This window comes from Epinephelus moara, chromosome 3 (genome assembly GCF_006386435.1).
Source record: "Epinephelus moara isolate mb chromosome 3, YSFRI_EMoa_1.0, whole genome shotgun sequence".
Classification (NCBI taxonomy): Eukaryota; Metazoa; Chordata; class Actinopteri; order Perciformes; family Serranidae; genus Epinephelus; species Epinephelus moara.
The window spans coordinates 28,540,557-28,557,805 of record NC_065508.1 but is presented as its reverse complement, the minus strand read 5'-3'; the positions used below and the strand labels follow the sequence as shown (position 1 = coordinate 28,557,805).

At 40.5% G+C, this 17,249-nt stretch overlaps 1 protein-coding gene across 6 annotated transcripts in view; it reads left to right on the top strand.

The window, feature by feature from the left end:
* The window catches only part of cadm1a (cell adhesion molecule 1a), a 599,487-nt gene that overhangs the window by 472,539 nt on the left and 109,699 nt on the right, over window positions 1–17,249 (top strand). For all 6 annotated transcript variants that reach the window (XM_050040229.1, XM_050040233.1, XM_050040232.1 and 3 more), the window contains 2 exons: window positions 10,126–10,278; window positions 11,781–11,918. In XM_050040229.1, coding sequence (XP_049896186.1) covers window positions 10,126–10,278; window positions 11,781–11,918 — 291 coding nt within the window. The remainder of the gene's footprint in view (window positions 1–10,125; window positions 10,279–11,780; window positions 11,919–17,249) is intronic.

Below are 17,249 nucleotides of genomic sequence, written 5' to 3'. Positions count from 1 at the left end.
CCGGGCTTTCTCCATGATGTAATCTGCTGTTGGTAACTGTCAGACCTATTCATTTTAAGCTTGAGGAAAGAAGATCCCACACACTGCTGTTGCTCAGCATCACGTTTTATTGGTCAGTGTTTCGATCCCTTTAACTTCATCAAGGGTATTATTAAATACTAGATGTTTACTTAAACACTCTTCATGAAGGCCCAGATGAACCTAAATGTTAATATGACCAATAAACTGTGATGCTGAGCAACAGCAGTGTCTACTTTTATGTTGATGATGCTATCTTTTATACATCTTCCCACAAACCAGGCTATCTCCAAGATATACTGTTTTAGGTGAGCGTCAGACCTCTTTTTGATTTAAAGCTTGAGAAAAGAAGATATCGCACACTGTTCTGGCTTAGCACCACAATTTATTGGTCAACGTTTCAATGCCCATAACTTTGTCAAGGATATTACTATGTACTAGAGATTTTTACTTAAATACTCTTGACAATAGTTCAGATGGACCGAAGTCTTGTGAAGTGAAATTGTGATGCTGAGCTAAAGCAGTGTCTAGTTTTATGTTGATGACACTATCATTTATGCCATTTTTCTACAAACCAGGCTTTCTCCAGGATATTATCTGCTTTTGGTGACCTTCAGACCTCTTTGATAAATTTAAAATTTGAGAAAAAAAGATCTTGCACACTGCTCATGTTCAGCATCACAATTTATTGGTCAATGTTTCAATGACTCTATCTTTGTCAAAGGTATTACTAAATTCTGGATGTTGGCTTAAATACTCAAGACGACGGTCCAGATGGACTGAAATGTTAGTATGACCAATAAATTGTGATGCTCAGCTCAAGAAGTGTCTAGTTTTATGTTATACCAGCTTCCTACAAACCAGGCTATTTCCAGGGTATTATCTGTTTATGGTAACCATCAGACCTCTTTTTATCAATTTAAAGCTTGAGAAGAGAAGATCCAACGTTTGCTTTGCACAGCATTACAATTTACTGGTCAACGTTTCAATACCTTTAACTTCCTTAAGGGTATTACTAAATACTAGAGAATTTTAATAAATATTCTGGATGAAGGTTTAGATGGATGGAAACATTAGTATGATTCTGTGTTTGGTGACCTTTAGACCTCTTTTATGACTTTAAAGCTTGAGAAAAGACGATCTAGCACACTGCTTTTGCTCAACATCACAATTTATTGGTCATATTAATGTTTTGGTCTCCCTTGACCTACGTCAAGGGTGTTTCTAAATACTAGAGAGTATTACTTAAATACTTTGACAAAGGTCCAGTTGGACAGAAACATTGGTATGACCAATATATTGTGATGCTGAGCCAAAGAAGTGTGTGGGATCTTCTTTCCTTAAGACTCAAGTGATACTTTCCAAAGCACCTGCATCTGAGATGGATGTGTGAATATCTTTAAAAAAAGAAAAAAAAATTAACTCTATATTGTCCTACAAAGCCGATGTTGAACACCTTGTTTAAAAACTAAAAAGTCAACTTGTATCTTCACACTGTTTCTCCTTTAATAACAGAGCTACCAGTCCTGAGGTACTGCCACTGCTGCCACTAATTACCACAATACCCTTCGATTCATCTACTGGATCATATATCTCCATCAGAACAGTAGTAAAAAGTAAGAATACGATATACAGCTATGCCTCTTAAATTTGGTTGTATGCTTTCTTCAGTGCGTGTGTATACTGCAGCATCGGTATGTTTGAATCTGGGAGCATTTAATTCAATTAAATCATTAGGATTAGAGTCTGACCTCTCATTTTAATGAGGGCTAACAAGGCTTTTGAATGAGCTACACTAATTAGGGGCATATTATTCATGTGCCACAATAAGGGCTTCATTGTGCTTAGATAAAAGAATCTAATAGCTGCACTAATGGAAACCAACCGTTTAAGGTTTTTTTTGGCGAATGTGAGGAACGTGTGTAGGGAAGAAATAAGCATTTGCATGAAAAATAACGCCCTTGTATGCTGAATTTACGGACTCCTCCATTCCAGCTTTTCCCGGTGTGTTTGAACATCTTAGGTATTTGTTGTTTTGAGTGAAGTGAGCAGACCTTTCTGGCAGGATAATCAAAGATGGAGAGAAGTAGGAAAGTGGCAGCAGCACATTATGTCATGTACAGAGCAATCAACAGCACAACCAAAGGCTTTTTTCCATTGGGCCAATCAGAGCGTAAATGTATGCTGAGATTCAATTTTTTGAACTTTTGGGTGCAGAATGCTTTCCGCATCTCTTTCCTCAATGTGGTCACAGAAAAAAAAACTCATCTCCAGTCAGCCTTGTGGTATCACTTAAAATGTGCCTGATGTTCTTGTTTAATGATGCACAAAATCAATTGTGGTGATTAGTATTCTCGCTTCTCACTGGCGGTCTCCCTCTCCTTCTTTTTCCCTCTGTTTCAATCACTCTCTCTGTTTCTATCTCTTGACGTCAAAGGCAAAAACTGTATGGCCATACAGCAGCAGCAGCATCTTCCCTCTGTTCATCATCTGTGAAATCATAGCGTAGCCCTGTGGTTTCTCTATCTATTTATGTCTGTTTCGAGGTCCTCTATGTCAGAAGTTTCCATGTTTAATGCTTTAAGCTTTAAGAAAAAAGCAGAGCCAGAGGATGAGTACACAGATCTATACTAGGAGAGTGCAGAGTGCAAAGAGCCTGGAGTTGCTGTCAATCAGAGCAGAATTTATCAGCACATCAAAGAGGGATGGAGACGGGTAGGCTTTCATCTTAACCACATGTTGTCATTCTACATTATAGCTGATAGAGTGTGCTTAGGTAGATGGGCAAACAAGGTAAGGCAAGATGAAAGTGGCTACAGATGAGGAAGAGACAGGATTTATGGATTTGTCCTCAATTTCACTGTGGGCTGACTAAAGGACAGCCAAGGATGAGGCCTCGGTTAATACGAATCATGTTGTCAGTGTGTGTGCTGTGTGTGCTGTGTGTCCGCTGTGTGGCTAAACAGAGCCCTTTAACACATAGTGGTCCCTGCAGTCAACAGCTATTCAGAGGCCATTTCTTGTATATGTGTGGGTATTGATGTTAAAGTTGCACATCAGCCACCACAGAGCTTTGTGCCATACAATGCCACCCACTTACTAGCCGTCGTAAGCGCAACATTAAGCTCCCAAAATAAATATGGCTGACAGAATGCCACACATGGCAAGCAGCACCAGACTCACTCCGAAGTCACTGAAACCCAGCACTAGGTCAGTGAGTTCCAGCGTCAGACGGCGATGAAAAAGCTGTCCTTTCCCGTCAGCATGATGCGCTGCTGGTCGCTGTTATTGTTGTATTGATGTTATTGTAACGGCGCCTGGCTTTGTCAGGGGGAAACATGGCAGGACAACAGCAAAAGTTAAGGTGCCGGAAGTCTAAGTAGAGTGGGCGGGAGGGGTGTTGGATGGGTCCAACAATCATCGACTTTCACCCAGGAGGTCGGTGTTCTCCTCCTGTGTGATTGTAAAGCCAGACCCTGTTCTTTTTACTAAACACAATCACGTGCTTTTGTTGCCTAAACCCAATGATGTGCTCGTGTTAAATGTAACCATGCGTGCTTGTTGTTGAAGGAAAAAAATGTCAATTCACTGTGTTGTACTGACGTCAATATGTGACGAGGTTGGAGAGAGAATGCGTCGGCTTGTCAGTGCCCAATCTGTCCTGGCTGCCTGATCGGCACTGTGCATGTGCAACTCTCAACAGAAATGAGATGGAAGCAAGATGGCTCACCTGTTACTTGTTCCCATCACCTGCTCCAGAAAAAATGATGTGTCAATACAGCATGTCGCTGATATAGGGCCTGTCCCAATACCCACACTTCCCCTAGAAATACCCACTTGCACTTGGTTGTGTGCGTTCATGTTTAGGCTAGTGGTGTCCCAAAACAGAACTGAGGTAGTGGTGTGTGCGTTCATGTTTAGGCTAGTGGTGTCCCAAAACAGAACTGAGGTAGTGGAAGTAGTTTCCAACACTTAAAACCCGCCCTAGATTCCAAGGGAGCCCAGACCCACACTTTCAACAAAGTGGCAGACCCACACTTTCAACAAAGTGGAAGATGAAGTCAGCAACTTCGGCAAGTTTTGGAAAACGATTTGTTACTGTACGATCGGAATGTAGGCAATACAGACAACAGATGGTTGGACTAGCGTAAACTCATCAGCAACTCGGTTGAACACAGCGTCAAAATATTTAAACAAATCGACTTACCCGAACAAAATCGAAAAGAACTAGAAGACGTCGTAGGCGCCTCCTGTTTTCAGCATTTCTTCTCCGTTGATTCATCAGACGGAGAAGCATAAACATAGCACACACCACTACACAAGCGCTGGAGTCGGCATTTTCAAACCTGAATGACTACCAGTATCTTGTGTCGCTACTACGCATGACGTATGCCTGCATGTCGGCCATGCCGGTTTGCATGAAGTGGTGTCTCATTTCTTAGGGAAAGATCTCTACCCTAATATTTCTCACTTCCTTCATCAAGGGTTATCTCGCAAACAAAGGCACTCAATACCAAGTGGAAGATTTAAGGGGTAGAAATGGGATTGGGCCTAAGACTTTAAGACTGAGGTATATGATATTAGTATAAACAGAAAACTTAAACAAGAAACAGGAAGTATATTGTTGCCATGGATACAGTGAGGCAGCAACATGAGACAAATTTTATATTTGTTTACATTTTTTAAAATTAAGTTTGTGTTTTCAATTTTCCAAAATACCACTTCTGTTATGTACAAGCTCATATTCATTACGTTAAATCCAATACCGTCATCGCCCAAGTGTATTTGCTTTAAGTTTATCGAGTGCAAAACACAAACAAGTCAGCAACTTTCTGGTCACACAAACCCTCTCTCTCATTCCTGTTGCGTGTTGCACCAGTACCGATCTTGCAGCCAGGACAGATCAGAAGTGATCAAGAATATCCTGCCAATCCTGCAATAGCAGCACACCCTCAAAGGCAAATAACATCAGGTAACGTCAAGTAACAACTATAGAGTAATACAGTTGTTAAAATTGTGAACTACTGATTTTATGTTTTATCATCTGTCCACTAAATTGGACATCAGGCATCGGAGAGGACTCAAAAGCAAGGAGCTGAATGAGGTGGGGAGTCAGGAAGAAGTGCTCCCAATTACTGTTCCATCAGTGTGCGAGTGAATGGGTACTGAGTAGCAGGTGGCACCTTGTGTGGTAGCCTTGGCCACCAGTGTGTGAATGTGTGTGTGAATAGGTGAATGTGACTTGTAGTGTAAAAAGCGCTTTGAGTGGTCAGAGGACTAGAAAAGCACTATACAAGTGCAGTCCATTTTATTCATGGGTTTGGTTGATACAAATTTCTTAAGTTGAAAACCCAAATGCATGCTCTCCACCCGAGTGGGCGTAAAAAAAAATGTGTGTTTAAAAAAAAAAAGAAAAGCAAGAAAGAAAAACAAAATTAAAGAGGAATGAAACACTTAGGAAAAAAATCTTGACTGAGGTGGTCATAATTCATGCATGAAGGGGGAATTATTAAAGTGTAAATTGTGTCTTGTGCTTTGATTTTCTCCCCTTTTCTTTTTCATTGCTGTTCTCTGTGTTACATCACTTTGCTCTGGGATTGATTGTTGACTAATTAGACTGAGGTAGTTTTTTTTCACTCTCTCCAGCTGCAACGTTCTTTGAAGCGTGCTTGAAGCTGTGATGCACTTCGAGCAAAAAATGACTAGCGGCATCCTTGTCCAAAAAACCCCAATAAAAACTATTATATATATTTATATTTATTTTTAAACAAGCAGGCCTACACCTAAAAAAAAAAAAAGCAGGACGGCTGGATGGCTCTCAGGTTTGAGCGAGTGATTCTATGAGGAGCTGAAACAACTCTGAGAGCCTCTGATGAATGAAAACACAGACAAAAGACAGCAACCTCTTATCATTATTCTTGTATTATTATTTGTCTGAATTACCAGTAATGAGAATTAATTGCTTCTTCAATGGTTCCTGTTTGTACATTCTTATTTATTTATATATTTTGCACCATAATGAACGGCCATGGTTAACCATTTTGTTGCTTCTATCTCATCTGTTACTCTGATGACTAGAAAGGAAAGCTGTGTTTTTCATTTTTTAATTACAACAGTCACTGCTGTAGGATTGACATGGTTAATTGATTAATTGATTGACAGAGGAGAATTCAGTTATTTTGTTCATCTGAAAAATATTTCAGACAAAAAAGCCCTATTTCCTTTTTCTCAAATGTGAGGACTTGCTGAGTTTTTTGTCTTACATGACAGTAAACTGAATATCTTTTGCTTCTGGAGTGCTGGTTAGACAATAATAACAATCTAATAATAATAATATAATAATAAACTTTATTTACATAGCACCTTTAATACAAGAAATGCAACACAAAGTGCTTTCCAATCTGGGTAGTATAAACACTGAGTGCTTCACATGAAAATAGACATAATGGACATAAAACAGAACTGATTCATAAAATCACAGAGTTGTAAAACTTTAAATGATAAAATCAAGAAAGATTTTAAAAGAGTTGCAGCAGCGTGAAGCGTGAATAGAAAGTTAAAGCGTTAAAAGAGAGTGTCAGACCTGTATCAGGAAATCAAAGCTAGTTAAAGTTTAAAGTGAACAGATACGTTTTTAGCTTTCTTTTAAAAATATTTAGTGAGCTAGCTTCTCTGATATCTATAGGTAGTGTGTTACAAAGCTTTGGGGCGTCACTGACAAAGGCTGCATCCCTGATCTTCTTGCGGCTGTTGCTGGGAACCTCCAATAAACCAGCAGCAGATGATCGCAGTGATCTTGGAGGCAAATAGTTAACAAGGGAGTTAGCAATGTAGCTCGGTCCCAGCCCATGAAGGACTTTGTACACAAAGAATCTATTTCTCTGCATCTCTTTCATTAAGAAATGGTTGTTAGGGTTGGGTACCGTTCATAATTGAACCAATACGGTACCGGTATCTGGAATTCGGTAGGCCTTTTTGGGGTATTTTTACTGCCTTTACTTTTAAGCTCATATCACAGTCATTATAAAGGCTACATACACATGCTATATCTTGTTTTTTTTCAGGACAATCTGGGCTAACCAGATTTGTCATCATTCCATGTCCTTCTATGTGCCTGTATTTTATAGTAATTTTTATATCAATGAAAAAACAAATCCGTGTGACTAAATTCTTACATTTTTACATGTATCTCACCATAGCAAGTTGGAAGTTGACATATTCTGCCATATCTGAAGAGGGGAGACTCTCTGGAATCTGGCAATATAAGAACCATGATGCTGGGACATTCTGTCACTTCACAGCTGTCCAAAACATGTGGTTTGTGCCAGGCGGACATGATTGACAGTATTTTTTCATTATTGCAAGAAATTCCATTGACTCATTCACAAGTCAAAAATGTGTTTCATTTGAAAGAAACATGCAATATTTACATCTAAGATCATAGAAAAATAGTCAACCAAGTGCAATGATGTCCTCCAAGATAATATTTGTTTTTCAGTTTCAGTTATATATTGGGGAGACATTTTGGGCATTGGTGGGGGGGCACGTGTCCCCCTCAATGTATATGGTGACTACGGCCCTGTCAGCAGTTTGATGGCGTGTCAACTGGACAATATGGAGATATTTGCATCTTGAAAGCCGGACTACAAATGTGGATAGACAGGGAGAAACACACGCAAGCCTAAGACGTGGGAAGATACGATATTCCTCACTATATGAAGTGACTGATAACAAGATCTGTATAATGGATTGTAAAGAAATTCATCAGGTTTTTATTTTGTAGACAATTGATCTGGATTTATAGCGTGATGGGATGACAGCACAATAATGTGTGTGGTATCATTGGAAAGGTCTAGTCCTGCACTTTCATGTGATATGCGTGGCATTTCTGTGCGAGCCTGCGTTCGCGAGTAATCCATCCAACAGTAATGTGTGTGCAAAGCTGTATGAAAGCTCTGTTATACATCATTTTATTGTAACTTTATCAATTTTTTTTCGCTGTGAAAACATTGGACTACCGACAAGTGCTTGGCCTTGTCAGAAAGCTACAGTTGTGCCGTTTCACCTGATATGCGTGGCTTCTCGCTATGACGCACGGTCGCGGAGAAAATCCACAGAGAAGAACAGGTGTGAATTTGGATGCACTATGCGTCGTTTGGGCCCATAGTCTAAACTTCTCAGTTTCAACATTTTATTGCGAACATTTAGGAACAGTGCTGCACGTTAACTTTTGCCTGCACAATTTTTTTGTCGCCATTGTTGCTGAGTCTGAGGTGCGAGACATGTGCTCTTGCTCTGCCTCCACCTCAAGTACCGAAATTTGGCACCGATTCATTTTAAGTGAATCGGTACTCGGTAGTACCGACGTGAATCGGTACCAAGTACAAAAAGTACCGAGTACCTTAGCTATGCTTCTGAGGTGGAATAATTGTGCTTTTGTCACCTTGTTAATGTGGGACTGGAGGCTTAGATCTGAATCTTGGATCACACCAAGACTTGTAACCACAGATTTAATCCAGGGAGTTTAATTCCCCAGATTATTAAGAAGCATTTCTCTTTTTGTTTTTGGGCCGACAAGCAGGATTTCAGTTTTGTCTTCATTTAACTTTAAGAAGTTATTGCTCATGACAAAAAAAGCAACTTGATGACATTGCCATGGGCTTGAGAAAAGAGTGACGAGCATTCTTCATTATCTTATGGACCAAATGATTCATCCAAAGATATATAAAAATTATATAAATTGTTGCCCTGGATTGTAGGACAGTTTCCTTTGCATTATGGGTCAAACCTTAATGGAAAAGAAGCAGTTAATATAACTTGGGTTTTATTTTTTTGTTGCTCTCACCATAAGTTCTATCTACTATCTAAGTTAAGGCGAGTTCACATTACACAACTGGCCAACCAGTCTTGAGTTGCGGAGACTATCGTAATCTTTTGAGTGTTCATACCTGGCGATGTGTGTTTCTGTCATTGGGAGTCTCGCCAACTGTGTTACGACCTGTGTGTGCACACCACAAGGTTTTTCCACCGAGCCCTTGCCGACAGAGCCCAAGATAACGCGGTGATATCACCAAACTCCGTTTTATCACGCGTGAATAAAACAGGATATTATGAAGTTCCCCGGCGCTAAACGTTACTTGTCAACATGGATGTCCGACAGCTCCTGATCCTGTGGACGCCACCATTATTGTTGTTGCTTGCCGGCTTGTCCTCCTTACATTTCTTGAGTCCTCCTGCATGCTGACGTGGGACGTATCCCACCTCTCATTGGCTGATGCCCTTTGTCAGTCATGTCAGAACTCTCCAGTTTTCTAGCATGCCAAATATCCAGTCCCAGTCACAGACGAGGGGGCGACTTGCTCGTAGGCTTGTTCACACATGAGGACTCGTCGTGGCAGACTATCTGCCGACTCACCTCCGACCCAAGGTGGCTCTCAAGATCCTCTGCAATGTCAAAATCGGGGTGAAAACCGTGTAATGTGAACTAGGCTTTAGACAACATTGTTGGAACATCTGATCTGATCAGAGCTCTGTATATGGGATTAACAATGGGGACATCATCTTCCTGCACAGAGCAGATCAGAATAGAAGCAGAAATGTCTGATTGTCAGGTCAGCAGCAGATGACGGGAGAATGGTAACTATGAAATATCCTCGACTAGCTGTGTCATCTGACCTCAATCCACTGAGCAAACGAACAAACAAAATATATAAAAAGCTAGCAGTAAAGATGGCTGTTGCACAGGCCTGGCACAGCATCACAGAAAAGATGGCAGCTACGATAGGGTCTTCTGATGTGCGCGGGTCATAGACCTCAAACAGTCAATCACTGCAAAGGATTTTGACAGCAAATATTGATATATGATGAAGTCTGGTTTGTCCATTTATGTTTGTCCCACTAAAACTGAGAGATCAAATAAAAAAAAAGGGCTCCAAATCCTACGTGGTTCCTCTAATGCCAGGGTATAAAGGTTACTGTTATATATCATTTGATGCTTCAGTCAACATTACTGCTGTTGATTATTGTTATTAGCATATGTGTACTTCCTGTATGTCTAAAAATATGCCACATAACTTCTAAATATTATTGTATTTTTCTCTCCTTCAGCACTGAAAGACGCTCGCTTTCAGCTGGTGAACTTCTCAGACAACGAGCTGCGGGTGTCGCTGTCTAATGTCTCGCTGTCAGACGAGGGTCGATATGTTTGCCAGCTCTACACGGACCCCCCGCAGGAAGCCTACGCCGACATCACCGTGCTAAGTACAACAGCAAAACACATGCACACACTCACGCAGACACACACATAGAGAGAAATGCATAAACACTGGATGCTAATAGTAGCAGGGAGGTAAAGCCTCTTAATCAACATTTAGACAGTGGAAGACAGCAGACACTGACATGCTGAGCAACATAGTGGCAGCTCACTGTGAAACCTCCGAGAGACTCTGACAGACGCTACAGTCAAGTCTGAAATGGATAAACCATGCTTCGTATGTGCTTATTAAGTCTTGTCTTAATGTTGCAGTGTGTAAATGAGCTAATATACAGCAGCCAGGTTGCAAGAATGTGAGGCCAGTTATCATATTTCTGTGCTGAAATACAGGCTGCTGAAAAGACACACACACCTGTGTAATGATTTGTATTTGTGTGCACAGTTCCACTGTAATATGGTGTGCATTGTTTAAGTAATGCCCATGCAAGATTTAGCTTTATGCCTGTGGTTTCAGTAGTGAGCATTAGGGCTGGGAGATACTGCACAGCATGCTGAAATCCATATCAAGATATTACTATATTTCTTCCAATATCGATATGGCTTAAATGTGTGTGAAATCACATAAAACAGATTGGTGTTCAATGTAATCGGGGAAATGAGTTTCCACAAAATGAACACATCGTTATGATACACTCACTGAAAGAGGATATACAATAATATTGAACAGCAGCCGTGGTATGCGAGTATGCATGACATTAACGGTGTGTGTAGGAGAGCGTTAAAGTTACATGACCCCTCTAAGCAACAGCTAATCGGCTTACATTGTTTAAAAATGAACAGAGTAAAACTCAGCTCAGAGTTTGCCATAAAATGATGAAAGCTTTTTTGTTTTGTTTTTCCTGCCGACATTCTGATTGACAATGAGGTCAGCTGTCATCAACTTTTCATTGCAGAGGAGCTCGTTAAAGAGCAGCATCATCCTGTTCTGGCTTGAAAGTGTCCTCTTCACATATTCATGAAAAGCATTCAAACCAAAACCTGAGGAGGAAATTACAAAATACAGTAATTGTGTGCTTCATGTTCTCTTAAATAACACTATCAATTAGAAAGAAGTGCCTCAAGAGGTGATATGACTAGTGAGTGTATGGGAAGATCCAAAAGTAACATCAGCTGATAACCAATCAGTGGATTTTTTTATTTTATCTGCCAGAGTCTAGACATATTGCTTTATTTTACATATTACTGTAAGAGTTTTGAAAGCCAGTTGGAGATCAACAGTTTCATAGTGTTTTGGTGATCATATCAAATAAATGTGACTCATTCTTAACAAGAGATTTCTAACACAGTATTGGATTTGGACTTCAACCAATTATGGGTGTTCTGCACCTTTCTAACTGTCATCTAACCTACTTTAAAAATGTCAAACTTAAAAAAAAAAACCTCTACAGTATTTTAGTTCTGATATTTTCTTGTCATGTAGTGCTCAGAGTGTAGAAGTATTATATTTCCCCCAGTGTTTACAGAGTTCTGTTTGTCTGTCCTGTCGTAGTTCCTCCAGGTAACCCCATCATTGAGGCTCGGGATGAGGTCCTGAGCGAGGGCAACGAGACTGAGATGACCTGCACTGCCATGAGCAGTAAGCCTGCCGCCACCATCAGATGGATGAAGGGAGATAAAGAGCTTCCAGGTAGACACACACAATCACAATCATCAGTTGAGACATTTCCTCTCTTAACACAATAGGGCACCTATGTAATGCAGAAGATCAGGGTTAAAGTTCCTTTCAAAATTATTCACTCATCTGTCTTTTTTTTTATTGGTTATCTGTACAAAGAAATCTCCCTGTGACACAAACACATTGTGCTCTATGAACCAGAGAAAAAGGGCCATGATGTGTCACCTGTAAGAAGGAAGAAAACTCCTCCTGCATTCACTGTTCCTCTCGCTTTGAAAGAAAAAAAAACATGGAGCCACATACATTCCACATAAAAGCAAAAAGAAGAACCATGGGTCCTCTGATTGTTGATCCAGTCCATATACTTGTGCCACTTGCATGCAAATTTCTCTAGAAGTCACAATGAATCAAAATGTTATTCACGAGGAAATCACGTTTAGTGATAAGAAAATTAATCAGCTGCTTATTTAAAGCCAGTATTTGACTATCACTATCCTCATTCATATTTTTACGAAGCTACAAATTTTGTTCAGCCACAAAATCAGTCTGAAAAGCAAATCAGAACAGAAGTGCACACAATTATTGCATAGAGATGATACACCGTCTTATGTCGTTGCATTGGTGTGAACCGGCCGGTTTTAAGGGCGTTGTTGAACGGCGCGTTGCAAGTAGTTGTCTGTTTCAACACGCCTCGCCGTGAATCCTTGGTCTGAACTGGGCTTTAGAGATTTAAATAGAGGGGCTTGTGACTGTTCTGTTCATTTGAGGGGTCACACTTTTTGAATTGTGCTGGTTGATGAGACAAACCATTTGTCTTATTAGTAGGGATTATCTATTTTTACAATGTTGCACACTTAAGATAAGAAAGAAGACATTATCTGAACATGACTTAAACCGACATGGATTTCTAATCTCAGGACTATGACTACATTTAAAGATACCCGGCAGTATTAACACTCGAGGCCAGGTGGACTGCACAGTTTGCTAATTGAATAATGACTGAACCAATAAGACAAAACGTCTTGAGGGGCAGCATGTCACAGCAGCCGTGAGCAACACAACCTCAGAGAGCCGCACCGTTCCAGGAAGAAGAAATTGTTATATATAGTCGATGGCAAACAGTGTGTTGTTACACACCAGCAAAGCACAGGCCACAGTGGTGGGCATCAGGGGACAGCGGAGCTTGATGCCCTTCCTGAGCATTTGCTTTTATAGTGCAGTCTGCCTTATCAGTGGTGTTGCTCCACAGAGGGAAGAACCTGGAAATGGATAAAGCTGCTATAGGTGAAAGCAATTTTGGTATGCACCAAATGACACGCTTCATTGGCTGCTTGTCATTTCAGATATGGTTTGTTGAACAAACTAACAGAAAAGTATTGTTTCAGGCCTAAAAGGTCATCATGAATAGTTGTATAGACTCTGTTTGCCATGGTACAAAAATACTTCTGTGAGAAAGATCCTTTATTTCACTACTATTTCACCACTGTGACACCGGTGTTGCAATTGCCATTGTTTCCAAAATGCATCTGTACACAAGTTTTTGTAGGTGTGCACATTCTGTTTTCAAGTGTTGCTAAATCCCAACTTTTGCATGCACGTATGCATCTTTTAAGCCCTTATGCCATGTATATAAATGAACCATTTTTAGGGCGGCTTCCTTTCTTCCCTTGCTGGCTTTCCCTATTTAGTGCTTGCATCAATGCTGTTGCTTTTTAAATGGAGCTCTGCTGAGACTTTGAATAGTTTCCATTAAAGCAATGTGGATGTGCAGTGGTGGCCAGAGCCTGTTGGCACCATGACAACTTTCATGCCTTCATCAAAGGTAGCTGAGCTTTAGAAGTCTGAGCAGAGCTCAGGGGTGAACAGGCCTCCTGCCAGGCAGCTCCACCTCAGAGCCCAGACGGCAAGCTTTGTAAAGACTTTGAAACAAAGGTCCTAATCAGAAGTTGTGTAGAAGGCCCTGAGCAGCTTCACCTCTACACTGCAGCACATTAAACCCTTAGTGGTCAGCTCATATCTGAGAATGTTCCAGTGTGTCAAGGTCAGAGTTTGTCTCAAAACTACTGTAGCTGTTAATATCACAAAAAAATGACTGTTGACATCCAGTCAAAATGTCTTGTTTCTACTGACCAGTGTGTACAAGCAAGTACTTGCACCACTTAGACTCTAAGTATCGAAAATGCTCCTGTGGTCACTGATTTCATTGGTGCTCCTAAATGTCGCAGACAGATGACACGTAACTACTGTGTCTAAACAGGCAATTACAAAGTGAACTAGAAAGGTGCACTTAGAGTGCAGAGCAACCAAGCGGTCACCTGGACTGATCACAGCTGCTCTGGACAATTCTTGTAATTCCAGCAGACACACCGCAGCATGTTTCAGAGGCGCCCCAGAAAGTAATAAAAATACATGCCTTATCTATTTTTCACAGAGTTGCACTGTGTTTCACAGAACAAACCAAGTTTTCCTGCTAAAGGACACTGGCAGTGAAATGTGGATACAATATAATTATGAGGATGAATGTATTTTTAATGACTAAAACATAGCCACAAATCTTTGACCCATATCATTCATAACTGGATATTTAACACTATCAATTTGGTCAGTAGGCTACAGCACAACAAAGTAGGAAATAATAAATGCAATTGAAGCAGACAAAAAAGAAACAACTTAACTATGTAGCCTTAAAGGCTTGAAGCGCAAATATCAAGGAAAGATAATAATGATAAATGAAAAATGAGTGAGGAGATGGCAGTCAATGATGCTATGATATAGTCAATTAAACAGATTTTTAACAATTATGAATCACCGCAACCACAAGGGGTCCTTGAGTATAGAGTCATATATGTGCACACAAAATATTAGGCTGATTGGACCAGTAGTTTGCCAGATAGCTTACACCTGGCGGGGATAATGAGAATATTTATTCATCCTTTCATTCATTTTGTGTAACTGCTTATCCTGTCGCGGTGGGGCTAGAAGCGGGGTACACCCTGGACAGGTCACCAGACTATCACAGGGCTGACATATAGAGACAGACAATCATTCACGCTCATATTCACAATTTAGAGTCACCAATTAACCTGCATGTCTTTGGACTGTGGGAGGAAGCCGGAGTACCCAAAGAAAACCCGCGCTGACACGAGAAGAACATGTAAACTCCACACAGAAGGGCTCCCCTACCCTGGATTCAAACTAGCAACCCTCTTGCTGTGAGATGACAATGCTAACCACTGCACCATCACCAGATAATGAATCTGAATTTTGCAAATGCTCTAGTGTCCGGCTGCAGAAAAAAGCGAATAACTTATAATGATCAATACCACTACTATTGCAACTTACACAGCATCTCCTTTAAATAGAATCTTGCCACAGTGTCTCCATTAAAAAAAAAATCTCCATCCAGCATTATTTTTTATTTCTCATACTGCTGTGATTTTATTTGCTTTTAGTGATATTTCCCTACTTTAGTGAGTATTCACTTGTTTTCATAAAAAAAAAAAAACACTTTTATTTTTTCATTAAATGGCAGAAAATGATTTGTATAACGTTAACTGCCCCCTTGACCCCCACGCCCATGCTGTTTTCTCACACTTGTCGGGAATGGATTGCCATTTACAGAACACACTCGGCACTCTTTGAAGTTTTAAAATTGATAGATGCAATTTTTTGCCACATCACAATACTCAGTGGTACTTAAAGGCTCACCGGTCACAAGACTGCATTTGGAGCATGCCATTTGCTTTTATCCATTTTCGCCACAGGTGAAAAGGTGCTACTGGCTGAAATGGATAAAACAATGGCGGACCCATTTACAAAACCCAGCTTTTCTCATTTTACATAAATACAGTCTTTGCGAGTACAACTTCACTGACACTACTGCCGCTTTAATGCTAGCTCTTAAACAAACTGTGTCAAATAACTCCACAGTTTGTTTAGTCGACACTGCATCAATGTTGTGAAAAAGAAACCTGGTAGTGCTCTGCTGATGCTGAAAAATGTGAAAAACAAAGAGTGCAGGGAAATGAAAGATGGAAAGAGAAAGAATGGCTGAGGGTGCCAGAGTTCTGACACTAGGGCAAAATTACTTAAATTACCATCGGCTGTGGCTTCTTGCCTGGAAGACTTATTTCTAATTAAACGTCCCCAGAATTTAACTTAATTACCTGGAGGGATAATCAGGCTCTCTTAAATATCATTTAAAGGTTGCAATTGTCATGCTTGCCAATGTAAATCCAACCATCTCTCCTAATATGCACAGACCCATTATCTCACTATTATCTCCTTATCTTGTCTTTTCCTACTATCCTGTTTTTTAGTGATTTATCAGCGTATGCCTCGGCACTGATGGCTCCAGTTCTTATGCTTGGACTGCAGTGAAAGTCATGAAAAGAGGGAGTTGTAGCAGTGCAGGATCTCGCTGTGCAGGTCATTCTTTTCTGCTCTTTTAAGACGACAGAAAAGAAGACGGGTATAAAAAAAGAAAAGCCAGTAGGTAGGGCACTTCATTGACTGACAGGGACCAGAACAGCCATTAGCCTCAAGTCTTATGAGACAACCACAGGGTGATTTCAATTACCCTGCTCTTCCCCAGCAGGAAGACTCCACAAGTGGATAAAAGAATATTTTGGGCAAGAAAAGCGATTGAAGTGTCGAGACATACATTTTATTTAACTCGACGCCACCCCCTTACTGCTTCGCCAGAAAGTGGTTAAACAATGATAGTTAAAGACACGTAGAGGAGGCGCAGAGGAAAGAGGACCAGCTGAGTTTGTATGTTGGGATCTACAAAACACTTTAAGTACCACTTGACCTTCCACTGCCTCTCAGTGACATTCATCTCCAAAGTTGGTCTCGCAGAATGTTCTAAGTGCTTAACACGGCATGACGTTTTCAAATAGAGAGCTTTCACTAATTCATCAATGCTCACTTCACTTTTTAAGGGCTTTTCTAGTTCTGTTTTAGTAAAGTCACATAATTATCACCTGCTTGGTAGGTTTATAGAATGAGAGTGATTTAAAACTAAAACAAGGACACAGAAATGATAAGTAAGCAGTGTATTCAGTGAATAAGTCCAATGTTATTTCCCTTTTTCGTATTCATATTTCATTATTACTCTTCAAATACCACGGCTTTGTCAGTGATTTTGGCGTCAGACACCGATGCAAACGGTACCTTTCACAGTGGTATGATAGGTTAGTTTTTAACATCAGTGTAATATAAGGAGCTGGAAAGTCCCGATAGGGCAGGTGGGAGGGGAAGTAGATGGGTCCAACAAACCCCGGACTTTCACCCTGGAGGCTGCTGTTTGTTTCCCACGTGAATGTTGAGCCAAACCAAGAT